The sequence below is a fragment of the Hypoxylon fragiforme genome, assembly GCF_022984875.1.
Source record: "Hypoxylon fragiforme strain CBS 206.31 chromosome Unknown GGS25scaffold_7, whole genome shotgun sequence".
Lineage (NCBI taxonomy): Eukaryota > Fungi > Ascomycota > Sordariomycetes > Xylariales > Hypoxylaceae > Hypoxylon > Hypoxylon fragiforme.
The window spans coordinates 747212-774677 of record NW_026054762.1 but is presented as its reverse complement, the minus strand read 5'-3'; the positions used below and the strand labels follow the sequence as shown (position 1 = coordinate 774677).

The following is a 27466-nucleotide window of genomic DNA, read 5'->3' as shown; positions in this document are numbered from 1 at the left end:
ACCGACCGCTCAAGCACTAGTGGAAACTGAGACTACTAAGGAACAATCAACAGACACTCCTAATTTAGAAAAAGCTGTTGACGAGTCTGCGCCCAAGGACCCCGTGGCAAAGTCCAGTGATGAAACTCCCACTGAAGCTGTACTTGATGAGAATCCCCCTACTGAACATGCCAAGGAAGAGCCTGCACCTCAAGCTGTTGAAGAGCCTCAGCCTGTCATAGTGGAACCTGCCAAGAAAGCTGACCCCGAGCCTAGCGAAGTACCTGCTACAGTTGATTCTGCAGAAGAATCTACGGCTCAGCTGAGCGAGGAGCCCGCTTCTACCAGTCTCATTGAGGAGGTTATCAAACCTGCCGAAGAGCCCGTCGGAAAGCGTACCGAAGAGGCTACCGAGAAACCTGCCGAGAAACCTGCCGAGAAACCTGCCGAGAAACCTGCCGAGAAACCTGTTGAAGAACCTTCCAAAGAGCCTGCTACTGTGGAACCTATCGTGGAATCGTCTAACGCCCCTGACCCTATTGCTGAAGAAGTTCGTATTGAAAACCCCCAACCCACAGAAGAAGCTGAGCCTACTGAGGAGCCTGTTGAAAGGCCTGCTGTTGGGGAGCCCGTCGTGGAATCGTCTAGCGCGCCTGCCGAGGAGGCATCCGCTGCTGAGCCTATTACTAAAGATATTCCCATCGAAGCGCCTCAACCCACAGAAAAGGCTGAACCTACTGCAGAGCCTGCTACTGAGGAACCTGTCGTGGAATCATCTGACACCCCTAAGGAGACATCCGCTCCTGGGCCTGTCGCTGAAGAGGTCCATATCGAAGAATCTCAGCCCCTAGAAAAGGCTGAGCCTTTTAAGGAAGCTACTGAAAAGCCTGCAGAAACTCCTGCTGCAGAGGAGCCTATAGTGGAATCGTCTAATACCCCTGCTGAGGAGGTATCCGCTCATGAACCCATTGCGGAAGAAATTCCTGTCGAGAAACCTCAACCCACAGAAGAAACTTTGCTTGTTGAGCAGCCCATCGCCGCAGAAGATTCCCCATCAAAAGAGCAGCCAGCAGCTGCTAAGGAGCCTGTCTCGCAAGAAGCCAAGACCGAAGCCCTTGCTGAGAAAGCAACTCCCAAGGCGCCTTCAGTCGAAGAGTCCACCTTGGTCAACGAGCCCTCCGCCGTTGAAGAGCCTATACTTGTTGCAGAGCCTGTTGTTACTAAGGAGCCTACTACGGAAGCTGTTACCAAGCCCATTGAGAAAACGGTTGCTGAGTATGAAAAGGCAGCAGATACCGAGCCTGCTCCTGGGGCTCTCAAGCCTGAGGTTGTTGAGCCCAAGGCACCAAAGTATGAGCCTCAGCCTGAAGTTGTCTCTGAGGCGATTAAAGAGCCCATTAAAGAAGAAGCGAAGGCTGAATCGCAGGCCGAAACCATGGTACCTGATGAGTCACATGAAAGCAAGCCTGAAAAGGTTGTAGATGCTGTCGCTGTCAAGACTGCCACCCCGGCTGAGCCACAAGAGAGTAGTGTCAAGGAGGTTGTGGAGGTTGTTGCCCCCAAGGCTGTCGTAGAAGCACCAGCGGTTGACCACAAACCAAAGGCCCAGGAGGCTCCCAAAGATGAGAACACGAAGTCAACCAAGAAGGCCAAGCGTGAAAGGATCCAAAGTGATGATGAGAGTAAGGATACAGTTGGACCCATCCCAAGTGAGGGTGGGTCGGCCCAGAAGGCCATGAAAGGTGAGACCCAGTCATTTTCAAGTTCAGTTCAAGATACCCCTATTGTTTTAGCGAATGTTTTTCAAGATACCCCTGAGCCGGTTTTGGTGCGTTCTTTTTCAGCTCCAGAGGGAGGTAGCAGTTTAGAGGAAGTTGATCAAAGTACCACGGATGCACTCAAGCCAAGGCAGCCTAGTACCGGCTCAGGTTTTGGCGAGGCTTCCCTGGTACTCCAGGAGAGCGATATTCAGTCACAAGTTGAAGTAGTGACGACCAAAATCGTCCATGAGCCGTCGATCGAATATAATTCTAATACATTAGATAACGAAACCACCCCAACAGACGGCCTAGACACTTTTAGTGGACAGAGCCAGGATGTCCACGATAGCCCATCGATTAGCTTGGATAAAACCCAAAAGGGTTCCCAAGTGCAGGACAATCCACAAGGTCTTGAGGATGATTCAAAGGAAGAAGCTGAGGCATCCCTTACAGTGGAGCTCAAAGCAGCTGTCGAGTCTCCTTCCACGGTGGAAAATCACACTTTGCCACAAGAATACAAGGGCGAAGAGAGGGTTTTGGATTTGGTGGAAGAATCCAAAGATGAAGTTGAGGGTGTCACCGAAATTTCCCCTACGGCTCTTGGAGCTTCCGCGGAAGAGTCACTGTTGGTTGGTGAGCGGCATGTACAGCCTTCAAACGAAGAAAGCCCCACCCCCGCTCTGGAAGCTACCAAATTAAAGCCTAAGAGCAATGAGAAGAATGAGCCAAACACTCATCCTCTCGAAGACCAAAGTCAGGATAAAGAGACACATACTGAGCCAAGTGTCAAGGCCCCAGAAGAAAGGAGCCAAGATGCGGACAAGGTACCTACTAAATCAGCTGAGCAAACGATCCTAGAAACCACGACCAAGCCCATTGAGTCTCCTAAACAGACTGAATTGGCTGCAGAGCATGCATCAAGCGATGTTGCTGAGGAGCAAAAGTCTGAGTGCATCGAAGAAGCGATAGCGCCTTCGGAAGCAGGGCCTCTGGATGGGCCGAAAGACGAGCCTCAAACTGCCGAAGTAGTGCATATTCCTCAAGAGCAAGAAGAGACTGGTGGCCATGTCCCAATTGAGTCTGTCGTGAAGGAACTCCCAGAGCACGATGGGATAGTTGAGCAGCCTCCCGCTATATCGGACGCAATCATTGCAGATACCTTAGAGACCGCGGTTCCCCTTTCAAACGACAGTGCCGAAAAGGTTCCTGATCCTGTCAGCGAATTCACGCAGGAACCAACCCCTTCGGAAATTCCCGTTGAGTTGGCACCCGAGACAGCAGTGGAATCAAGAGACGCCAAAGACGTCGAGTCGGCAATTCCAGCGGTGGGTGCTGATTTAGATGAGCCTGACAATGCTTCCCCGGTAGCCCCCAATACTACGGTTCCTGTCGAAGATGTGGTAAACGACGTTACCATTATACCAGAGCCTTTGCTCACTGCCGAAGATACTCATGATATCCCAACAAAAGAAGCGGATGTCGAGCAACCTGCAGTTGAAGAGTCCAGTGAGGCCTACGAGCCTAATGTTATTGTGGCCTCTGCAGTCAAGGAGGTTCCTATCACTGATACAACTTCTGACCAACCCGACGAATTAAGTGTTGACCAGCTTCTGGATGTCAACGTTGTGGAACTAGAAACTACAGTCGATGAGACACTACAAGCTTTTGATATGGTAGATGGTGGGGGCTCGGGTCCTACGTCTACTTCCGAAGGCGAAGCACAACCCATACTAGCTAAAGAACTCATACCTGAAGCTATAAACGTTGAGGTACCCACCGAAGAAACCGCAGCTAAAGTCGCCGAGGGGCAGATCGAAGAAGCTAGTCTCAACGATAGCATTACCAAAGACATTGTCCCTGAATCAGTTGGTGAATCTGCAGTTGAGGGGTCTGTATCGGAACCAATCAAGCAACTGGAGGAAGCAACACTAGTTATCACGCCGCCGATGGAGGAAACAATTCATAGTGAAGAGAAAATATCTGCGGATGACGTCTCTCCAAGTCACCTTGAACCTGAGCCTACTCTCGACGATACGACTGCTAAAGTCGATGGCCAAAGGTTGGATCTACTCGCCAAATCTGAATTGATATCAGAGCCACCTGCACCTAAGCCCGTTTCTAGTGAGGCTATTCAAGAAGAAGTTCAACCTTCTGAGCCCCAGCATGCTTTGAAAATAGCTTGCGAGACTGCTGCGGAAACTGCTGTCGATAGCTCGGAGTCTCTCACATTTCAGCCAGTGCCAGACACTACCGATACTACTGAGACTAAGATTGTCGCATCTTCATCTGAACCAGCCGTGGAAGTGATTGAGGGTTCTCCGATAGATCAACATGTTTCGGTTGAAGAGCCTGGTCTGCCAGAGGAAATCCCCGCTGCAGAAGATGCTGTTGAAATGCAGCCATCTGCCGTGAACGAACCTTCGGACGCCATCGATAAACCTTCATCAGTGGGACATGTTACGGACGAACCTGCACCTACTCCGGCGTTAATGCCTGCTAAAGGAACAGTCACTTCATCAACAGACACTCCGGCAGAAGAAGTTGCCATCTCAGAAGAGTGCGCTACCACAGAGCCTGGGGTCAAAGAAGATATCCCTATCATCTCCGATGAGCTGATCGTTCACGAGAAGCCAGCTCCCAAGGAAGAGCCTGTCATCCCAAAAGCCGTTATCGCCAGAGATTCCACGGCTCAATACGGGTACTCCCTCGGGAAAGAGCCTAGCATTGAAGAGTCAGTCACCTCTGAGCTTAGTCCAGGGGAGGATTCAGTCGCTGTGGATGATCTGATGTTGGTAGAGGAGCCGACTAAGGGAGAAGATATCTTTATCCAAGACGTTATGGTAAAAGAGTCTACTGTGGAATCACCCTCGTTTCCAAAAGAACCACTAGCTGGTGAAGAGCCTCTCGTGGATAAGGAGGACTCTTCTGTCGTCATCATGGAGCCTATCGTCAAGGCCGAGTACGCTGTCTCGGAGGATCTGCCCGCTTCTGTAACAAAGGAAATCCTCGCAGAGAAATCCGTTGCGGAGAAAGTATACCCCACAGAGCCTCCCTACACTAAAGTACAGCCTACTCCCGTTGAAGTGGAAGGGGATCTCCCTCTGAAAGAATCCACTTTTAAACCGGAGCCCACTGTTTTGCACGCGCAGTCTACCATTCCTGAAGAATCAGTCGAAGAGCCCGTCTATAAGAAACAGAGTATTCCCCAGGAGGTTACGATAGAAGCAGAGCAAGTCCAAGTACAAGGCGCCCAAGATGAAGTGATTTATGGCAATAACGCAATTTCTACAGTTGAGGATCAAGTTCCACAAGAGCCGACTTATGTTAAACCATTAACGACGCAAGCCCCCCCGCATCCATCGGAGGAAGCTAAAGAGCCTGTGGCTGAGAACTTGGTACTGTCCATCAAGGAACCATATCCTCAACCCCTAGATGAGTCTGCCAACTATGCAAATATTCAACCTATTGCGGACGACCACAAGAAAGAAATCCCTGTGCCAGAGCCAGAGCTGCTGCCAATTACTGCCAAAGAGCCTACTGAAGAGCTTGGCCAAGAGGCTGTCCAGGTATTGATACCAACTACATTGCCTACCAGAAGTGAGGGCCAGCCATCGGATTTGCAATCTACAGAACCTCAGGAGAAGCAATCTGTTGGATCAATTGCTGCCACCATCAAACCAGACATCAAACTAGAGCAACGTTTACTAGAAGTGGATCAAAGCACTGAGGGCCTCGTCGTCTTGAAAAATTCCACTGAGGCAATTCTACGATCTGAATCCAGTGTGCAATTTATCAATCCCTCAGCCACGGGTGAGTCTCAATTTGAAAATGTCGCGGGCGGGAAGCTTGACACAAGTGTCAAAAAAGAGGCCAGCGACGAATTATCACCTATTGGCGAAAAGCCTCAACCTAAACTCCTTGTGGGGTCTACTTCAGACAATGCTCAAGTTGAAAGGACAGATGTTGGCGACGACTTTATTATCGTCGAGGAACCCGATGAATCTGTTGTAGTTGAAGTCACGGGCGGCTCAAAGCAGCAAGAACAACTAGATGCTGATCCCGTCGTAAGCCCCTTGGATTCATCCTGCAGCGATGAGCCAGCTCTTCCTTCACAGCCATCGGATGAAGAGCAAGAAGGAGATCAATTCACGGAGATGGGTGAAGCTCCAATCCAAGATCATATTGGTGTTGACGAAGAGAAATTTTCGATCGCGCCTTCGGGGACAGTAGATAATCTCCAGGGATTTATTGAACCACCTCCCTCTGAAGATATCACGTCTCCTTGCTCGGATGAAAATATTGAGCAAGGCACTATCGATATCCCAGAATTTGATCAGCAATCTAGCAGTCTTCAACAGCAGGATACTAAGTTGCATGATGACACCGTCGAGGCTGTGCAAGATACAGCCGAAATTGTGAATCCACAAGCCTTACTGTCAGGCAATGAACATGTGAATGTCCCAGAAGATCACAATGACGCGGTCAAGATAGGGGTTGTCGGAGCTATTGCGCTTGCAGCCACCGGCGGAATTCTTGTTCATGAACTTTCAAAAGAGACCGACGATATTCCAGTCACTATTGAGCATACTCCGTCTGCTCTTGCAAGACCGGTGGATGCCTACAGCCTTCAGGTTCAAGAAACTACTCCTGGCAGCGCCTCTCTTTCAAAGGCAGATGACCAACCGAAATCAGATAGTGTCGACACGCCTGAAACTCCTGATATAACGGTGTCAGCCATGCCCCTTTCAAACCCTTTCACAGTAATTGAAAAAGAGCCAATCCCGCAAAAGAGTAGCAAGCGGCCACTTCGGCCATCTCTGGTTCATTCAGGCACCCAAACCGAATCCTACTATGACTTTGGCTCTCAGCCGAGCACTAGTCTCAATAGTATCATCAATTTTGCTGATTTGGAGCCTCGGTCGAGAACCCCAGGAATCATGCTCCCAGATCCTGATGATTCCAAAGCAAGGGCCTTGGGCCGCGCGAGAAGCGTGAGAAAGCGCCGCAAGCAAAGTATTAGACAAGTTGAAGAAGTTGTTGCAGCCGCCGTCGTGATATATGCCGCAGCTCAAGAGCTTGTTCCTCCACAAGATTCTCCGTTGGGTAGTGCCCGCATCAAGGACGCAGTAGAAAATCTGGAACCGGCTAAGGGAGATGCTCAGAAGGTGGATGATTTTTCTTCGCCGGGATTTGTTGCAGGAAATCAGAGCGTTGGCCAGAATGATTGTTCATTGCCCGTTGCTGACCTGTGTACAGACGACGAAGAAAAGAAGTCCGCAGACGAGAGACATCACCGGCACCGACATCACCACCACCATCATCATTCTTCGCACCACTCTTCACGGTCACGAGATGACAAAGGTAGCGGCGAATATATCCATCACCGCAGCAGCCGTGGAGAAACCAGTTACCCACCAAAGTCTTCTTCCGACCGTTCGATTCCTCGCCAATCCCCGAGACAAGATAGTGGCTTTTCGGTGGGAAGCTCACACAGTGCCTCGAGCCGAAAGTATCAGCGTACCCCAGAAGAACAAGCTGCCCACGAAAGGCGCAAGGAAGAGCGAGCACGACGCGCTGCACGTGAGGCCTATGAAAGGGACCGAGAAAGGGAACGAGAAAGTCGAGGCAAGGAATCGGAGCCTCCACCCAGTGATCGACCCTCCCATCGCAGTTCAAGGCGGCACAGTATATCCCATTCCGAAAAGTCTCACCCCGAGAGACGATCTGAGAAATCCTATTCGGATAGGTCATATTCCGAAAGGCACTCAGAAAGATCCTATCCCGACAAGCACTCGGATAGATCCTACCCTGACAAGTACTCAGATAGATCCTATCCTGACAGGCACTCGGAAAGACCTCGTTCCGAGAGACACTCGACGAAGGAAGAGAGCACATCTTTGGGCAAGAAGTTCTTTGATATGAAGAACGTCGAAAGCAACGTAACGCCGAACGTTGCCACACGACCTAAAAGCAGTAGCACGCATAATAGTTCATCTCCAGTCTTCAAGGATGCGCCTAAATTCGGGTCTCTAAAACGCTCCAGCACCACCAAGTCCCATCGCGAATCTGTGGACATCCTTCGATCCAAAAGTCACAGGACCCACAGTGACAGAGATAGGGATAGAGACTACGATGAAATCTCTCGAGAGCACGACGACGGATCCAAGCGACGTAGGGTGGAGACGAGGCACGGAACCGAGGCAGTGTCTTCCAGCTCCAAGGCCTCTGTGGGCAAGGATGAACGCCGGCACTCGAGACGAGAGGAAAGACAGAAAGCTCGCGAGGCCGAAGCAGAGGCCGAGATGACCAAGAAGTCAACCGGGTTCCGCGCTGCCTTCAAAAGGCTCTTCAAGTGAGGTAACGAACAGGGCATTTGCAAGTCGTGGTTCACAAAGATTGCATGACCCGAACCAACCACAATGGCTGTCAAAGATGGTGCTGATTTACGAGGCTAACGATATTTTTTACGATTCTGTTCCATTTCCATGTTTTGATGATAGGTATGAGAGACGAGATGACGGGATACTTCCCTATGTTGAAGCAACATGGTTTTTGGTGCTTTCTTTTCTCCATTTACTTGTATTGATTGCTACGAAGTGTATGAAAACGTGTGTACCGGAATGACTTTTCTGTACGTTTTATTTTTGGACAAGAAAAATATGGAAGGAAATAATATCATGGATGTATTTGGACGGGACTTTCCTTGGCTTGGAAAAAGAAAAAAAAGGGGCTAATCACATAGGAAGGAATTTGCCTAGCCTATGTGCCTTAGTAACACTGTATGGAACAAAACGTGAAGGGATTCTTTACGGTGTATCGAGTACAAGTGGGTTTGCTGGATTGGTTTGGGTTTCTTCATGAATAGGTACCATCATCTCTCATACCTATCTGTAATGAATTTATGACTTAGGTAGGCAAATATCTATCATCTACCTTGTTCAAGTTTAAAACTATCACATTGTTACTTGATGACTAGCAAGGTGCTCTCTCTTTTACATTATAGTGTTTGGAATGCAATTTGATGTCTGCAACCTAGTTGAGTGCCTAAAAGGGGAGCGTGGTAGGTTACTTACCTACCCTAGGTGCCTACTTACTTTGGGCTTGCCCTGCCAACTACCGGGTACGATGGTTCTTAGTAACATACTGGTAACATGCATGTGTTCATGTGTTTTAGATTAGGAGGCTCCAAAATGGGAATATTTGGAATTCGTCGAGCTTATATCAAGTCTTCCTTCGGCAAGTCAACAAATAGAGTCGGGGAAATAGACTACACACTCCTCTTACAATCCTGTTTGATACTGCCTTGTCTCAATCTTGACGTAAGTATTATGTCTATGAAGCCTAACAAGGTGAATACATCTGCCGTTTATCCCCCCTTGGAGGTTGATTTGAATGAAGATGATATGGATGGTTCGGCAACAAACGAGATGAATGGAAGGGGAAGAATATGTAGGTATCCTCAGTACTGCATTGATGATAGGGACTAGCTCTGAACTGGTCTCTTTACAGGTGACAGTTACAGCCTGCTTTTACTTGTAAATGAAGCGATTTTATTTATAAGACATGACTCAAAACAGAGGGTACAGCTCAATAACCTTGGATGTAGGCGGGACTTCAGTCGCGTATACTGTATAGCTATCACCGGTTACAACCCTTTCTTACACACAAACACACAGCCTCTTCACTTTATTGTTCTTTTCTCATTTCATACCTTTTTAAAATCGTGTCTAGTCGAACAATGGCATATAAAAGGGTTGTCATACAACAAGTTATTCATAAATCACAGAAAACTCAACTCCATGCCTCCTATCAATGTTTACAATCTCCAGCTACCAAAGAACAACAAATCTGACCCTTCAACAGTAAACTGTTGCTAATTAGTAGAAGCAACCAATTTCACAGGGCTCTATTACAAAGCTTTCCCCCAGTGGGAGAGAGCACACCATACGTTGTTGAACAATATAAAAAACCCCCCAAGCCTCGTCCCATTTAGCCAGGCCCAATAGCATGCCACCGATTATCTAAATTGAACAAACGCTCTCTCTTTCTCTCTTCGTAATTAATTTAGGATGATGTGAAGGGACCCTGCCCCCCATGTGCCTGGCTCGCGGCATTTTCGAAAGCCAATGAACATATGACAAAGGCATTTGCCGAAAACCTGTCAATCTGTCATACATACATGTCTAATATCACGAATGCTACTGAGGTAGGGGGCAGCCGCGAGATGATTGGTACCAGACCTACGCCTTTTTGGTTTGCCTTTATTTGAACGTAGGTACCTATTTCTGTGTGACTCCGCTGTCCCATTTCAGTGATACCCGCTTGCAGGAGATGATAACGGTTGTGAAGTGAGTTCAGGTAGGCTCAAGGTTTCTTTATAGATAGATCTGGGCTTGCGCCTACTCACCTCCATCTCCTTTTTTCAACTCTTCTCCTCGCCGTTGCTCTGTTGCTATTCCTGTCCACTAGGTATCATGAAGATGAAGTTGCTCTCAGCCATCGCGCTCATCGCGTCCGTCCAAGCCGGACTGCGCTTCCCGTGCTCAACCCTGACGATCCAGCGTCTCGACCCCGTCGTGCAGCCCGGCATCAGCCCCTCCGCCCACGTCCACCACATCGTCGGCGGCAATGCCTTCAACGCCACCATGACGGGCGACGTCGGCGCCAGGGCCACCTGCACCACCTGCCAGATGTCGGAGGACTTCTCCAACTACTGGACCGCCCACTTGTACTTCAAGCACCCCACGAACGGCTCCTACCACCGCGTGCCCGTCGTGCCTGTGCAGCCCCTCCTGGGAGGCTCGAATGGCGCACAGGGTGGCCTCACGGTCTACTACACCCAGTTCGACCTGAGCCGCGACAACCTCGCCCAGCAGCCTATCATGGCGTTTAAGCCGGTAAGTGTTACTACTACCTGCCTAATCACCATACTAGATATGTGTCATGCGATATGTGGGATGTATATAAACTTACTTAAAGCTTTTCATAATAAAATATAGGGGTTCCGCATGACTGTCGGCAGCCCAACCGCCACGTCCCGATCGCACGTCGGGCTCAACTACCAATGCCTGACGGGAGGCAGCCGAGGTGCCTTGCAGGCGACTATTCCTGACAAGCCGTGCTCGGGCGGCATCTTCACCAGCCACCACTTCCCCGCGTAAATGAATCCTTTGATTAATCCCAACCTTTATATAGGTATAAGGGTGGTAGCTAGATATGAGATGCTAATAAGTCACAGATGCTGGGACGGCAAGAACCTCGACAGCGCGGACCACCAGTCTCACATGTACAACACCGTCGACACGGACTACTTCAACAACGCGCCCAAGTGCCCGTCTTCGCACCCGTAAGTTTAACCCCTTCCCCCCTTCCATTCCCTCCCCTCCCTAAAAAAATCCCCTCCAAAGCCAACCAGCCACTCCCTTCTTTTCTCTACACCTCATCCCCCCAACTAACCCTCCCCCTCTCTAGCATCCGCGTCCCCCAAGTGACCTTCGAGACAACCTGGGACACGACCAAGTTCAACAGCCTGTGGCCGTCGGGGGCGCCGAACCCGTTCGTGTGGAGCTTCGAGGGCAGCAGCTACGGGACGCACGCGGACTACATGTTCGGCTGGAAGGACGACTCGCTGCAGCGCGCCATGGACAAGTCCGAGTGCTTCTACGACGGCTGCGGCTCCATCCAGAAGCAGGCCATGTCCGTCGCCAACCAGTGCAAGATCCCCGACATGGTGGGCGAGGAGACGGATGGTTGTGAGTTTTTTTTTTTTTTTTTTTTGTCCTGTTCTTATAAAACGAACGGAATGTTGTTGTGCGGGTGGGGATTGCTAACTTGCGTGATACTACTACCTAGGGCTCGACAGCTTGCCAGGCACGATGGCGTAAGCAGTAGGTAGGTCTACGGGGAGATAAGTAGGTTGTTTGGGTTGTAGGTGGCGCTGTGCATAGCAACGCTTTTCCACTAGGTATGAGGCTATTTTAAGGGGTTGGGGTTCAGGTTGGATTTACTGGTAGCCATATATTATTCATATACCTATGTCGCTCTCTACTTCATCTGCTCTTGTGTGCGTATGTTTGTACATTTCAACACTGGTGACATCTTGTGCTTGGTTCCCCTGATGCGGCTGTCCCAGAAGGTTGTGAGATGATGCCCCTGGCCGTGGTAGTAATCTGTCTATCTAAGTACAAGAGCATGACAACGAAGAAACTGCGTGCTTTGAAGTTATTTTTAACATGCAACTGGCAAGGGCTGATTCAAAATTCTGAAAGACTAATTGCCCCTTATGTAAGCTTGTATCTATATCGGTGCATTGACAGTTAAGTATAGGTAGGTTACACAATGAATGAATTTTGCCCCTATTCCCAAGTCTTTCTTTGTGAATCCTCCAAGTACCAATAACATTTAGTCAGCAATGCCGTTTATGTCTATATCAGTCATATAGTCTAGCCATTCAGTATGCTTATAGTTACTTCGTTGCACATTCCATAATTACGTTACGATCTAGCCTATACGACGCGGTCACATCTGCCATCAAATTACTGTTCTCGCCAATAGCATACACTGCACAGGCACCTACCAATCAATATCTCACATCCCGATCCATGGGCGGAGTCCGATACCACCTCAGGTGATATAGGGATCTACGTCTGACTACATGCATACAGTACCAAGCAAAATCCGTAGATACCTAAAGGTATTCTACATACGTTGTAGGAGCACGACCCCTGGAGTACCCTGAGCTTTCTGGCTTTTGGTTATGTTGCATGTGGTTTTGACAAGTAGACTTGCATTGCGCCAATGCATTATGATTCGCATGATGCAGAGATGGGACGTATGGTATGGATGAGCGATGGCTGGCCAATCGGTAGTATTGCTCCTTGGGACTACACAGAGGCTTGAAATTCCATCTACCAGGCTGTCGATGAGACACGTTTAAACCCAGCATATAAAACGTTATGGCAAGAATATGTGGTAATTCCTACAGATATCTTAATAGGAGAGAAAGAGGTGTCTATCATGTATGTACCTACACCACCGCCCAATGTACAGTAGTGTCTGAAAGACTTGTTGCGATTGGTTGAGTGCAAATGGATACATATCAAACTAGACACCCTGGGTACCTAAGATATCAACAACAATAATTATATTAGCATCAAATTTACATGCACGCCATGCCTTCCGATCAGCCATTCCGTCATCTCTAGCCCGTCAAACCTGTCAAAACAAAAAGCCATCCCACTATTTAATTAACTCTCGAGTCTCTCCCACCCCGACGGTCTTTGACAGAGCAGCGCTAAACAACGAACGAGGTTCTTGGGTTATGAAAAGCAAAGCCCGTAATGAGTCCAACTAAGAAGAAAATATATCTAGTTCCAGCCTAGCGCGTCTCAAACCACTATAACTCTCCCAAAATAGCAAGGCGGCAAGCAATGAACCAGGTGTGATCACGGGGGACTTGGAGGTTGCATAATTTAGTTACCATCCAATGTTGTAGTGTCTCACTTGTCTCTATTGCACTAGTGTAGTTAGCACCCCTAGCCAAGCAAAGCAGCAGGCTAAAAAAAAAAGAATCACCCTATTTTCGTTAAGAACTGCTCGGGAAGCGGCCAAGCGGGTATAGGTCGTCTGAGCTAGGACACCCGGTCTAGCTCAGAACAACCTAAACCCCCACCGCGGCACTCCGGCCTACCAGGATCCCTCTTCTCTCTCCGAGACCCCCCATCCTGGTCCGCCGGGGGAAGAGTTGGGGGGGGGGGGGGGGGGGGGGAGGGGACACACCACACACATCTTAACTACCCTACCCTAGGGCCTAGGTATGTGTAAACAGATGTCAGGTCAGAACCCCCCCCCCCCCCAAGGAACCATATTTAAGCTACAGCCTCACTTTCGCTTCAAATGCCGAAAAGTTTCTAAAAACGGCTGTAGTAGGCGCTCGGAGATTGTGGAAGGAGAGAAACGGTGTCGTATCGAGTTGACTCCCAGCCGCGAAGGCAGAAGAAAAACAAAAATCAGGCCACTTTCGAGGAGGAGGAGGAAGTAGAGCTGCCTATTTAGACAACTAACCTAGGTTTATGGCCAAGAATTTGATGGTTCTTGTTAAAAAAAAAAATCCCCTACTGTCTGGTAATAGTTTAGTTAGTTAGTTGCACACACACCTACCTAACCTTAGGTACCCGTTCTAAATAGGTATTTTGTTAAAGAAGCCCATCCCAGCACCGGAGTCCCTATCCGAGTTGGCCATCCAGCGCCCTACTAGGCACACCAACAAACCCAGCGGCCCTAACTGTATTCGACGCAAGCGTTATACCCTATCTCGACGCTACACGTGCTAAATCAAGGGGTAGACAGGCACAAAGCTTCGCTCTTTCTTGTCGCCTAGCTAACTACCTACCTACCGAAAAAAAAACCCGCGAAGACAAATACGACTTAAAGAGATAATTACGACCATGGGGAGAACCTGCTCTCGTCACACGTCATCTGCCGCTAAGGGGGGGGGGCCAGAGGTCTAGACTTTCGTGGATAGACCTACCTACCCACCTAACCTGGTACATACATACCTTAGTAATATACGGGGAATTGGGGCGAGGCGTCATCGTCTAGTAATAGTAGTTGCAGCCCTACCAGACAGACGACGGCAAAGGGAGGGAGGGACCACGAAAAGAGTAGCAAAGCGCGAGTCCCCCCATAATAAAAGAATGTGTCAGCTAGTCAGCTAGTTTACCTGGGCACTTTATCTACACTACCTACGTACTATGAAATTTCACTGCACCACGCTATCATGTGTGTATAGATAAGTATGTGTGTGTATAGTTAGTTATACCTGGCCTACATAGGTATAAATTATGTACCGTCGGCATATGCCGAAAAGGGGGTCGGGATAGCCGGTTCGGAACGCCAGTAGTCTGTGCTGCCGATCTCGGGGTTAGACGGAGGTGGATTGATGTAGCTGTATCGCATTGTATTGTATTGTATTGTACCTGTACGCCGAGCTGCCTTGAGCCTTGACAACCCACGTGTCGAAAACGAGCAGGCGAGCATGGCATGGATAATCGTCCAATATCTAAGACATCGAGACTGCGAGGAGGAGGCGACTAAGCCCACAATGCCTGTCCCTTCTTCGAGGGTGTTCGGACGAAGCTTACTACGGTGTCGAACTATAGCGTTGCAGAGGCGTGGATACGATGCAGAATCTCTCTACATAAGCAATATAAACATCCATACGATCTAGACGAATCTGACCCCCAAATCCTGCCTAGACGCGATATACAGCCATATGGCCACAACAGGAAACGCAAGCTGCCAGCCTACCTACCTAGGTACCTACTCTACCGCATAACCTAGGTAACTTCCACAGACAACACTCCCTAGCCAAAGCTCCATATCAGCAGTAAAGAGGGGGTGAGGTTGATCTACAGACCTGCTTGGTCACATTCTCTCTGCTATAGGTGAACGACAATGGCAGCAAGACTTGCCTGCCTGCCTCCCTACATACATAACTCTCCAGCAGCGGCCCATTGGGAGCCGTAACGCGCCAACCGTGGTTCCCACGACGACAAAAGAGCGAGTGGTGTAAGCATGTGTGTATGTAGATATATGTATGTATGCCCAGGTGTGTTAACCGCTGTTCGGGGTGGTTATTGGCCAGATTCAGATATAACTAGCGGCTAGGTTAGGATCTCCGTTGTATGCAGCAGCACACGCACGTATGACTGCATTGTGCCTACTGAGCTAAACCAGGTAGGTTAGATAGGTATCTCCTGGCATAGCCTACCTACCTACGTATTGTACATGCATAGAGATATATACCTATACATACAGATGTGTAATGTCTTAGGCAGGGAGGTAGGTAGGCACCTATAGTGTAGTTGCTCCATCCACCTACCTACCTACGTTATGGGCCCGTCATCAGCCCATCCACCCCTCTACATATTCGTCCCAACTACCTACCTACCTACCTACCTCACAGCCAACCGCTGAAAAAAGCAAGCATACAGCTCCATCCGTTGTCGTAGCTACCACAGGTACCTCCATAGACCTACATTCGTTCTTGTTTGCTGACCTACTTTCCTGCTAACTATGTAACTTGCCTACCTTACCTACATACCTGCACAGGTTCGGGCCGAACCAAGCTTTTTTGGGGGGGCACTGACCAAGCCGTGATAACATTACCATCATGGATAGCATGGACTAAGTAGACGTCCGAGCTCGGTATCAGCCGATAAGTAACTTACGAAACGAAACAAAAGGAAACGAGAGGGGGGAGTACGGTAAGACAGAGCGGGAGTCCGAGGGTTCCCTAAGACAGTAGGTAGGTACCTAGGGTAGCTAACTGAGCTCCCCTCTTGGGTATTTACCTATATTCAGTAAACACCTACGCAGTGTAGATCTAAGACAATACCTACATCTATGGCTGTCTACCTAGTAAATGCGGCTTCAACACCAGGCAGTAAACCAGTAAGTCAGTAAGTACGTGTAAGTACAGGTACCTACGCAGTACAACCACCACAACAACAAAACCCAAGTCCCGCAGTAATCATCAACATGTGGAGATCCATCAGCAGTCGAAAAGCATCAAGAGCCAACAAACGCAACCCAACTAAGTCACTAAGTCGTTATACACAGGAGAGGAGAGGGGAAGGAGGAAGAGGAGTTTTCTTCCTTCTGTCTGTTGTAGATCTTGTATGTAAGAGCAGCGGTGAGTGAGGCACATTTATACATTAGGTAGGTATAGTAGGTACTTAACCCTACATACCTCCTTCTCTATCTACCTAGTCAAGGCATTCAAGGGGCGAAGGGCCCTATGAGAAGGCTTAGGCCAGAGTCAAGTGCCATCGCCATCTGCAGGCCAAGCGGTCTTGCATGAGGGCCGGTACGGGTCTAGATTGCTTTAGTCCCTAGTCCCTCTCTATCTACAGAGAGTCGGTCAGCCCCATAAGAGGGGGAGAGGAAGAAGACGAGGGTTGATGGTGGCCCTGGCTTCCGCAAAGACCCTTCTTATGGGACGCAGATGGGTGTGGGTTCTCAGTTCAAAGGGGTTTTTGTATCGTCATTAGTCTTTAGGAAAAGTTGATCTTCTTCTCCATTAAACCCTGAAAAACGTCATTGAGAGCCCTCCGTTTCTTGGTCCTCTCCTCGTTAGACGCATCTAAGGAATCGTCATCATCCTCATTATCGTCTCCCTCTAAACGCGGTGTCCAAGCTCGGATCTGACCGTCGAGGTGCGCCCCGAAGACAGCACCGGCGGTGTTGCTGCCGCCCATGACTGCGCCACTCGACTTGTCTCCGCCTCCAGCACCTCTCCAAACTATGCTAGTGATTCGATTTGGGATTTCTTGTGTCGCGCCCGTGGATGTTCGAATGCCAGTGACAGATGGTCCGGTCTCTCTAAGTTTCGTGACCACGTGGCCGTCATGTAAGTCCAACACTAGAATCTCCTTCTCATTGGGCCAGAAGAGAAGCTCTTCTCCAGGATGGGTGAGGCCGACTGGCGATGTAAACATGATCGCGCTGCCGAGTTGACTGTTTTTGATGGTGGGTCCAAAGCTTGCAAGCGTATTCCTTCCAGTTGCGATATCCCACACACGGATTTTTGCATCGTGTCCAGCCGAAACGAGATATGCGCCGTCGTCGGTCCAGGTAAGGCCATTGGCAGGGGCCGTGTGCGCTTTGGCCGAAGTTTGCAGGCGGACTCTACCACTGGGATCCATATTGCCATTATGAAAGACTCCAAGACCGTCGTCTTTGTTCAACATGCCTACAACTCCACCAGCCCGGCGAATGTCCCATAACTTGACTGTTCCATCTACACCCCCAGTAGCAAGAATATGCTCGTCTCTCGGGGACCACGATGTGGCTAGTACGGCTCCTCTCTGGCCAGGCAGGGACTGTACGAAGGAGCCTGTACGTAGATCTACCAAACGAGTGGCGGGGTGCTGTGTTCCACAGGCAACGAGTAGGTGGTGGGCGATAGGAGAGGTGGCGTGGGTGTATATTCTGTGGCCGAGATCAAATGAGGCTGCAAGCGTACCACATCTCGTCGACCAAGCTTTCAACGTCTTGTCGTAGGAAGTGGAGAGGAAAGAGTGTGGATCAAAGGGAAAGAATGAAAGGTGGGTGATACCAAACTTGTGGGTTTCGGGAGAGCGTGGAATATCCACAGCAGGAGTGTAAGTGTGTCCCTTGGTTGGATCACTACACTGTTCTAGGTCCCAAAGTCTGATACTGCCATCTATTCCTCCAGAAATAAGGCTGTGTCTGTTAGATCAGGTACACTGATCTGATGAGATTTATGGCTTACACTTTCCCATCGAAGCGGTCGAGTGCCAGAGCATTAACACCAGCCTGATGAGCCCATATAGAAGAAGGCGTGTTGGGGTCTATAGCCCCATTCTCGTCAATTTTTACGGCTGTTCCGTTCTCTCCACCATTGAAGCGGATCTGTGGCGTAGGTTCAAAGGAGTGTAAGAGCTTCGTTGATTGCAGTCTAGCAAAGACATTGGGTCCAATGTTGCCAGTGGACCGCTCAAAAAGCAGTCGATTCATTCATTAAGGATAAATGACCATGACGAGAAGTCACGGTCTATTCAATTAAACTGAATACTCAGGGATCAGAGACCCAGAATTACAAGAGAACCTTATGTTAAGTCGTCTTACTTGAAGGTAGTACTAGTAGTAGTCTTGATGTGAAGATGTGAAGATGTAATGATTACGTAGTTGCGTTAGATGTATAAATAGGTGGGTATCTCTCTGCCAATTGTGAAAGACCCCGCTAAACTTTAACGTGAGTTACAAAGTACAACTGTACAAGGGAAGAGGTAGTTTAGCCTCACGTGCCTGGAACATCACAGACAGTAAGTACTAGGTATTATGTATGTACCTAACACTCCAGTACACCTGCTGTAGGGAACATTGAATTATACTTATACTTATACTTATTCCTTATGCATATACAAGGCACTACTACTACCATGACTATCCAGGTATGAAAATACCATACACAGAGACAGCGCAAATAAATCATGGCATCATCATCTAAAAGAGACGGCTTCCTACCCTACCCAGAAGAACGCGGCACCGCAACCGGGCGTGAGACCGACTTCGAGACTGAGCTCGACGCTATAGACGGCGGTAGAAGGAAGCGCAGGAAGCGAGAAGCCAATGTGTATGATGCAGTAGCAGGTTCGTGCTCTCCCTTTCCCTACCTAGACTAGATACTTTCCAGCTTTCCCCCCTAGTGTTCTTACCACAACTTACCTTATCTCCTCTCTAACCAAAACCCCCAGGCCGCGTAACCACCACCCTCCCCCTAGCCGGCGGCGGGGACTCTGGCACCGAGCGCCCACCCCTCTCCTACGCGGCGCGCAGTCTGAAGCGCGACCCGACGCTCGCGCCTGAGGACGTCCTCTTCCGGCGCATCGGCGCGCCCGTGCGGTACGCCGAGAAGGACATCTACCACACGGCGGTGGCAGCCTTACGCGACGGCAGGGGCAGGGACGAGGTGCGGTTGCCTGACAGCGACATGCTCACGGCGATACACAGCTATGCTAGTCACTTCTACGGGGCTCTTGCTGTTGCCTCTGCGCGGAAGAGGAGAGGAAGGAGAGGGGGGAGAGGAGGTGGAGGTGGAGGTGAAGAGGCCCGCAACGTCGACGAGCAGAGCATGGACGAGACTGCGCTCCTGGCGCTAGGCATCCTACTCGAGGAGGCGGGGCGCGAGGTGCTGGGCAAGAAGGGCGATCTGGTTTTCACCGAGGGGGTGGAAATCATGGTACCACCACCAACAGCGGCAGGAGCAGGAGAAGGAGTGCCAGTAGCAGGGGACGGGAGTGAGATTGTGGATTTCAAGGCTTCGATGAGCGAGAGGTGGCAGTCGAGGCCACGGCGGAAACGTAACCCCGAGGCGAAGAAGTGAGGTGTCTGTCAGATGATAGGTACTTAGCAGTGATGATAATGATAATGATAATGATTGCGAAGCCATCCAGGGTTCATGGAGTTTCGAATCAACCAGCTAATGGATGATTCTTTTACTAATGATAATAATAGCGTCTTGTTAGCAGACCCGATAGGAAGGCTCACTCGCTCGTACACGCATACATCCATAGGTGTCATCGTCGGAGGAGTTAGCCCCCTCCCCCCCTCTTAGCCCTTAGTCCCAAAAGGCCCAAACCGGATATAGTAACCTCAGGGAACGTTCTTTCCCCATGACAACGAGGCTGACGATGATTTCTCTGAACGAAGGTTTGTTTGACGATAGTTTTCTTTATTACCGGGGTCTCTAGGTAGTTACCTGTGTTTTTTCTCGGCAATTGAAATTTGAACCTCCCAAGTGTGCCCCACATACTTCGCGAGCCAAACATACTGTAGGTACGCAACATTGTCAAGTTAAGATAATAGGTCCCCCCCAATGGATCCCATAAATACCATACCATACCTAAGGTTTTTTCGTCTCGCCCACAGAATTTAGAAAGGGTCTGGAAGGTTAGTAGGTTAGGTAAGGTAACTGGGTAAAAGGGGAGGGTTTGGGCTTGGTTTGGTGGTATCATCTAACTAAACTAACCTACTTGGGTACCTAGATCGTTGGGACGATCTTCATTGCCGGCTTTTTTTCGAGTCCCATGTAAGATTTGGGCAAGGCTGTCGAGAGGGAAGGGAAAGATAAAAGAATTATACCTAGTAACTATCTAGCAAGCCAATTGCTGTGTAATCATTTGTCACGAATCTACAGTACAGTTTTTCTAACTGGGTATGTATGTAGATATCGTTTTTACCACAGGAGTGTCACCGGTAACCGTGGTTCGTTTTTCTTTTCCTTCTCTGCCTTCCCCATTCGTTACCTAATCACGCAATTACTATACCTACCTAGGTTACTAGAGTAGGAATTCATGGCCCCCTTTCCTGCGGCCGCAGTCTTTTGCTGCAGACCGGTCAGACATCGTCATCTCCTTTTTTCCTGCGTACCTCCCTACATAGTTACCTACACAAGAGTTACATAGGCTAGTCTAGGCAGGCAAAGTTTGGTAGGTAGGTAGGTCGGTAGGCAAGTAAGTAGGCACCCTTCTACCTACCTTACCTTGCTCCATCAATCCCATCGTTGGGCCAAAATGAGGATGCTCGTTTTTTTCTTGTTGTGGCCCAGCTCCAGCCAACGAGGAGCAGCGGGAGAAAAGGCGAAAAAAGGAAGGAATGCCATACCCTAAAAAAAAAGAAAAAGAGACAGGTCAGAAAAATTGTCGAGCCGTGCCCCGAATTGGCAACAAGGCAGTGCAGATCTTTTTTTTTTTTTGGCGAGAATGCCTACTAGCTATGCTTGTATTGTACATCAATACCTACCTACCTTACCCCAGGTTGCTGTAGGTACAAAAGGTCTGATATTACATACCAACTTGCTTGCTGCCGCTGCTGCAGGCAGGCGTGAAATCTTGAAGTGCATGTGGTTGGGTATCGCTCGGACACAGATGACCGCCGACGTTATTCGCAGTGCGTGCACGTACGCCCGTAGGTACCTCCCTCTCCCTCGCCCCTATGTAAGTGAAGAAGCAAAAAAAAAAATTTGGTACATACAGCACAACACCTCCGATGGTTTCATACTTCCTCCCACATGAGATCTGGACTCGGCTGGGCCTTAGAACTCGAAACCTTGGGACTGGAATTATCACGGTGATCATGTCATGCCACAATGCCTACCTAAGAAAGCGGAGTCTGTTATGTATGTATGTAGGAGGGGGGAAACATACACACCGCGATAGTGTTTTCTCTCGTACATACTTACGTGATAACTTTTTCCCTCCCCCCCCCTACCTACCTACTTATTTTTAACCCAGAAAAATAAGAAAAAATATGACCCGTCAATAACTTACTCGCTTCTGCTCCTTGTCTTGTGAAACCTGAATTACACACACACATACGTACATGGTTAGGTACCCAAGCATGAAAATGTCTGGTGCGGACACACACGCACACGCACACACATGATCGCGCCGAGGACCAGGTTAGAGGGAAAACAAGGGGGGAAGGGGAGTTCAAGCCAGGCGGTAGAACATTTGTTGATGCATCTAGCCGCGTCTTCCCTCTTTTTCGTGGCGCAAACATAAGTGTTACCCCCTTGACCATCGTTCTACATAGCCATTCGATTTTTGCTTTTTTTTTTGGGTTGCTGGTCCAGGTGCTTGTGGTTGTAGGTCGTGCCGTGTGCGGCGTGCCACCCTAAGCTGCACGGCATGAGGGTACATGTGTAGTTGAACGGCTTTTTTTTTTTTTTTTTTTTTTTTTTTACGACGGGCTTACTCGTTCTCGGCCTAACGGATACAGGAAAGTTCTCGAGTAACTGCATACCTACCGGCAAGCATAGGCACTAGACGTTCTATGCGGTATATAATGCGGTATATGTAACAGGTAGCATCCCTCCTTGGGACGTTCAGATATATCAAAGTGGTGGCTCGTTAGGGGTAGTACATATACACATATATACATACATACATACATAGTACATGGCTATGTAGGTACATGTATGACTATGTATGTATGATACCAGGCATTCAATATGAGACTCGCAATCATCTTACTTATAGACTAATATGGATCTCAAAGCAAACATATACGAAAATGCAAGTTAGCAGATCTGGTAAACGTCAATGGGAAGATCGGGTCCAACATCTTGCCGCTCGGCTGATACCGACGCAATCAGAGCTCGTGGTTTGATCCAGAGAGCTGGGTCCGTAAGTTGCCATGTGTGGGCAGGCAATCTACCATGTAGGCAGGTAGTCATCTACCGTAGTCTATCTATCTATATATCTACTACATACGTGCGTACGAAAGGAGGTGCAATAAACTTGTCCCTTGTTTGGGCCCGGTATTTAAGGGGACGTAAGGGAGGGCCTCCTTGAACAAAATTCTTGCCAACTCCCGAGGCCGGCTATGGGCGGAAGCGGTCATCAGTTTTTTGAGATTGTGGTATCGATGCAGAAGCAGCGTATGTATCTGCAAGATCGATATTTGGGACTGGTAGATCTAATAAATCGTGGAGATGGGTGTTTCATGATCGGACAGCACACATGACCCTCAGCCCTAATGCGCACCTTACCCCTAATACCGCCGTGCTGTACGCAATAGGCATGTTTCCGTACGAACAGCGGATACGTCCGTTGTCAGCTAACCATCATAAGCTGGCGAGAAGGGATGGTCAGCCGTCAAGGCGGGTTCCTGGATGGGGTAAATACAGCTGACATGGGATGAAAGGGTCATGAGAAGCGAGGTGGATGTAGGTAGGGTAGGTAAGCCTCGGATGGACTAATTCTGAACTACCTGGCTGAGGCAAACTTGTAGAAGATGACTTGATACTGGGTATAAATAACGAGCTACAATCATCGGGCATCTCTCCAGTGGAAGCGATATCTGCATAGGCAGACATATGTATTACCTACAACTACATATGTAGGAATGGGTGAGATAAGCATGCAACACCACATGAGAGTGTATACTGTATCGCTGCATCGTGGGGAAGAGTGGGATTGTATAGATCCGCAAAAGGGAATTGAGCACCGTTGAATCAGAGACCTCAATGCAGAGTTACGGGTTGGCTGGGTGGTTGGCTGATCGGTACGAACTAGCCCGTTGGCCTGCTGGTGGTCACCTACATAACACCATAACACACGGGCGACAACGGACAAAGGGCATCTCTCGCGTAAAGATTTGCATAATACTGCTGACGGCCGTAACCCGTTGATGCGTCGGTAGGTAAGCATGGACAACATGGACATGGTCAGCAGTGGTCATTTACTACTACTGGTAATCAGCTGGATGAATGAGGACAGTTCAGAGGATTACGAGGGAATCTACCTGGTTTTGGGGAATGATATATCACAAATTCAAGTCAGGAGTCAGCTTTTGTTGTTGTATTGGTACTGTAGTGTAGGTAAAGTTGTGTGGTGTAGTAGTAGCCTGTAGGTGCCTGCAGTGCCTGCAGTGCCTGCACGGCGTGCGGTAGGTTACCTAAGGTCCCCTAAGGTAGAGAAATATGATGTATCGCGCGTAAGTATTAAAAGTGCGGAGAAGTCAACGGTTAGAATGAAACTAACTAGAAATCTCCTCTTTGCTATTCGCTCGGCACAACAAGCATCATAAGTGTAACGTTGAATCGATAACTGCATAGTACCCAAGTACCTACAATGTAGGTTAGACTGCACTGCACGCAGACATCGGATAACTTTGAACCTCAAAGTTGCCAATACATATCCCTACCTAGCACATACCTATCTATGTTTGAAGCTAAATCATATAAATCCATACGACCCTGGAACTTTGGAAACATCAAATACCGTTAACCTGCTACTAATTACTTAGGTCTGTACTTATTAACTGATCGTCGGTGTTTGTACACATTACATTATAGTAAGATCAAATTCGGAACTTGGAACGCTGAGCAAAGAGGTTGTAGCGTTAATATACCATCATTTATATACATAGACCTACCTAGCTACCTATGTAGCTGCCTAGATACATACGAAAAGGATGCCGTATATGGCAAAAATTCGTGGGGGTCTATCGCCATGTGTTGCCGTCATTGCAGTCACCGGTCCATGGCCGATGTAAATCTGGAATGGGTTTCAAGGTTGACATGGACATAAAATGTTGAAAAAAAGAGACCTTGCAAAACGTGGAAAATTCGCGACGAATATGGGGTCGCTTTGATTAATGTCTTTCATTTTGAATATCAAGCGCTTCTGTCCTGGCGGGGTACTGTAAATGATATCAAGCTTGCCAAGTTGCTAACCAGGCTAACCTAGGTTAAAATGTAGGTAGTATCAATTGATCGGCTTACATATCGGCTTACATATAATACACTACATTCATCAATGTCACTCACAAGGCTGATAGATTTTTTTTGCCAATGGTGGCATGGTAAAATAATGAATGGCATTTCTCGTATTCCTGTCAGCTTACCTTGCACTTCGTTGAAGATCTACAGAGTACCATTGTGTCCAAACCCATATGCCTCCCTTGCACTGCAATTTCTAAGTTTTCTCTACTTCATACGAGGCTCAAGAGAGATATCAATGATACTAACCTACCTACAGTACCCTCGGGAATTGTTGAAACCGATGGCAAACCTGGTAAGAGAAGCAGATCATTCGGAAGATGAGCATCATTGAAGTATCATAGCCGTGGAGCAATTGCACAGCCCATTGTAGTGTAAACAAACAATGAGCTAGTTAGTTCATTGGACATTCATTGCCAATTGCAAAGAGGAACATTGAAGATTTTATCTTCTTTGCTACCAAGGTTGAGTTGATATTCATTCTTTGATGCCCTTTGTAGGTATTTCGGATACATATGTATCTCCCTAGGTTAGCTGCTTAGCAGGCATGTACTTAATTACAGCGCGTCAAAAGAATTTTGGAGGGGTCGTACAATACCTAACCCTTGGACAAACCCCCCCCTTCGAGTGGCAGCGGCGGACTTTACACCGTTTCTAACAGCCAACCAACAGAGCTCCTTTAGGGCATTGGACAGATTGGGGTTATGTACCACAGTAGCGAAGCTCGAACATTGGAAAGGTGGGGCCCCCTGTTGCGCATGGATTTGATGGTGCAACCAGAACAAAAACGCTGGTACTACCAAACTTTTATCTATCAACTATCACGTGACCTCATGTCAGATTTCAAGGTTCTAAGGGTCACCCTTGTCAGCTAACTCGGCCTGTTCGGTACACATTTTGAAGTTGAAGACTTGAAGTACAATACTAGGTATTGAAGGTACATGCAGTAACTATGTACCTCGGGCTATCTACATGTAGGATAAGGTGCATAGGTACATGCCTCTATACATCAATTGTATTGGATTAAACAAAACTATCCCACCCGTTAATAACCGCAAATGCTGCCTATGTACATACATATATGTACTACTACGCTACTGACATTTGAATTTGAATGCTTTTATTAGATTTGTGGGCTATTATATACATGGCATAGCACATCTGTCATCTGCAGGGTCTTCCCATTTGCAGTAAAGAAGATCATATGTTAGTGTGGGTGCCTAAGTAGATCCTTTCAAAGATTTCGATGAATTTCCCCCATTGATCATCCAAAGAACGCTCATCCTCCAAAGAAGAAGAAAAAAAAAAAAGACTACACTATGTATCGCCAAAAACCTTGAATAGCTACCTTGCTAATCACACTTAACCTACCCCTACATTATAGGGACCTAGCAGTTACAAGCTACCACTAGGTAATAGGTATAATGGTATATGATATTGTCTGTCGCGAACGTACCTTGCAGTAGCCCGGGCGGCATTTCGAGGGAAGGACGGTGGTAACCCATGACAGGCCGAGCTACTTAAAAATTGGAGAAGGACGACCTGACAGTTCCAGGGCAAGGGTTAGCCAGAGGTCTAGACGTGATCTGCAGAAAATCATGTGCCGTTACGGGAATTAGAGCTTTTCTAAGGGATTTTCTGTCCACGTACTGCACTTTATTCTCTTCGGTCTTATATCTCCTCTGGGAATGGCTCCCTATCGAGGCCAAATTAGTGCCAAAAAGGTCAAGCCTAATAATTTTTTTTATTTTTTTTTACTCTAACGTCCTTTTTCCCTTTCGCCGGCATGACGTTTCGCGAATGTACTTTATCTTAAGAAAAGAGTGTGTGTGTACATACATCCCATACACACCTCTATTATCAACAGGTACTGTACCTCTACATACCTAGGCTGGGTAGGTACTAGGTAGTGTATTCACGATCTTCACAATATGATGATCTACCGAAGTGCCGTGGGCACCATGCTGCCTGATTTACATGACCCTTGTTTTGATAGTTCGCGTATCAGATATCTTGTTGTACAAGTACTAGAACAGTACATACACACCAGGCAGATATGTGTTGTGTATGTGTGGTCCTATGGGCATCTCTAGTGGTCTCTGCAGAGTACACGCTACATGTAGGCAACTATGTACATGACAGTACATGCCTACATGAACCCAGTCTAGTATGTAATAGGAAACGTTCGTGGGAACAAGCAAGGAGCCTCATGTTCGAGGCTCTTTTTTAATGATTCATCGGCAGATAGCCTTGCAGCCCAATGAGATCTGAGACTCGTTAGGCATTTATCTCAATATCAACGTCTCATACCACCATGTATGTACAATACATAGTACAATAATACAATACATCCAGAACAATAATATACCATATGCGGTACCGTTATTGTACGGAGTTCGTTTTCGTGTCTGTGTGCGAAGCTAGTACACAACGCGGCACACACCTCGCTTCGCTTCGAAGTGAAAAGCATGTTAAACAAGCTTTGCAGGAGTTTGGAAGTTTTGTAACTATGTATGTGTGTGTGAACAACTTTGCGTCTAAGCGCTTCAGCTCCGGTGATACCTAGTAGTTTAGCGTGGCCTAACCCGCTTCTGCTTTAGTGTTTCCAGACTTTAAATTTGTAAAGGAGAACCAAACACAACCACATCTTAGTTTCGAAGCTCTAGAATGCGGCTAGAATGTTATTATCATATGGCTAGGTTGCCTATCCAGAGGGGGGCGGGCGGCTAACGTACTTGCGTACGTACATGGTAGTAGTTAGTTAGTTAGTTAGTAGTAAAGGGAAACGAAAGAAGAAGAATAAAAAAACAAGGCTGGCGAAGCTCAATGGGAGTTCTATTCGCAGGTGCTGGGCTGGGCTGGGCTGGTTCTTTGACGTCGGTTTCGTAAGAAAAGGGCAAGCAAGTAACTATGT

The 27466-nt window shown here is 48.2% G+C and overlaps 3 protein-coding genes across 3 annotated transcripts; 2 read left to right on the top strand and 1 right to left on the bottom strand.

Annotated features, from left to right (window-relative positions):
• Positions 1 to 10219: 10219 nt before the first annotated feature.
• On the top strand, positions 10220 to 11753 carry GGS25DRAFT_533048 (uncharacterized protein; the record flags this gene model as incomplete). The annotated part of the gene is made up of 5 exons (XM_049265642.1): positions 10220 to 10636; positions 10739 to 10896; positions 10978 to 11085; positions 11211 to 11491; positions 11592 to 11753. 5 exons carry the CDS (start codon positions 10220 to 10222, stop codon positions 11621 to 11623), a joined length of 996 nt encoding a protein of 331 aa, XP_049114506.1. The 3' UTR covers positions 11624 to 11753.
• Positions 11754 to 16618: 4865 nt separating this feature from the next.
• GGS25DRAFT_358599 (WD40 repeat-like protein) lies at positions 16619 to 18549 on the bottom strand. Its single transcript, XM_049258109.1, has 3 exons — positions 18393 to 18549; positions 18037 to 18331; positions 16619 to 17987 (listed from the first exon to the last, which is right to left on the bottom strand). The coding sequence occupies exons 2-3, from the start codon at positions 18279 to 18281 to the stop codon at positions 16796 to 16798; spliced, it is 1437 nt and encodes a 478-aa protein (XP_049114505.1). The 5' UTR covers positions 18282 to 18331; positions 18393 to 18549; the 3' UTR covers positions 16619 to 16795.
• Positions 18520 to 19754, top strand: GGS25DRAFT_358665 (uncharacterized protein). The gene is made up of 2 exons (XM_049258110.1): positions 18520 to 18917; positions 19022 to 19754. Exons 1-2 carry the CDS (start codon positions 18758 to 18760, stop codon positions 19648 to 19650), a joined length of 789 nt encoding a protein of 262 aa, XP_049114504.1. The 5' UTR covers positions 18520 to 18757; the 3' UTR covers positions 19651 to 19754.
• Positions 19755 to 27466: the final 7712 nt, after the last annotated feature.

Bases quoted from the DNA above. Each gene is read 5' to 3' on its own strand.
- GGS25DRAFT_358665 (XM_049258110.1), top strand. From the start codon at position 18,758: ATGGCATCATCATCTAAAAGAGACGGCTTCCTACCCTACCCAGAAGAA. The intron at 18,918-19,021 runs GTTCGTGCTCTC...CAAAACCCCCAG, and splicing joins TGTGTATGATGCAGTAGCAG to GCCGCGTAACCACCACCCTC.
- GGS25DRAFT_358599 (XM_049258109.1), bottom strand. From the start codon at position 18,281: ATGAATCGACTGCTTTTTGAGCGGTCCACTGGCAACATTGGACCCAAT. The intron at 17,988-18,036 runs GTAAGCCATAAA...TAACAGACACAG, and splicing joins GACCGCTTCGATGGGAAAGT to CCTTATTTCTGGAGGAATAG.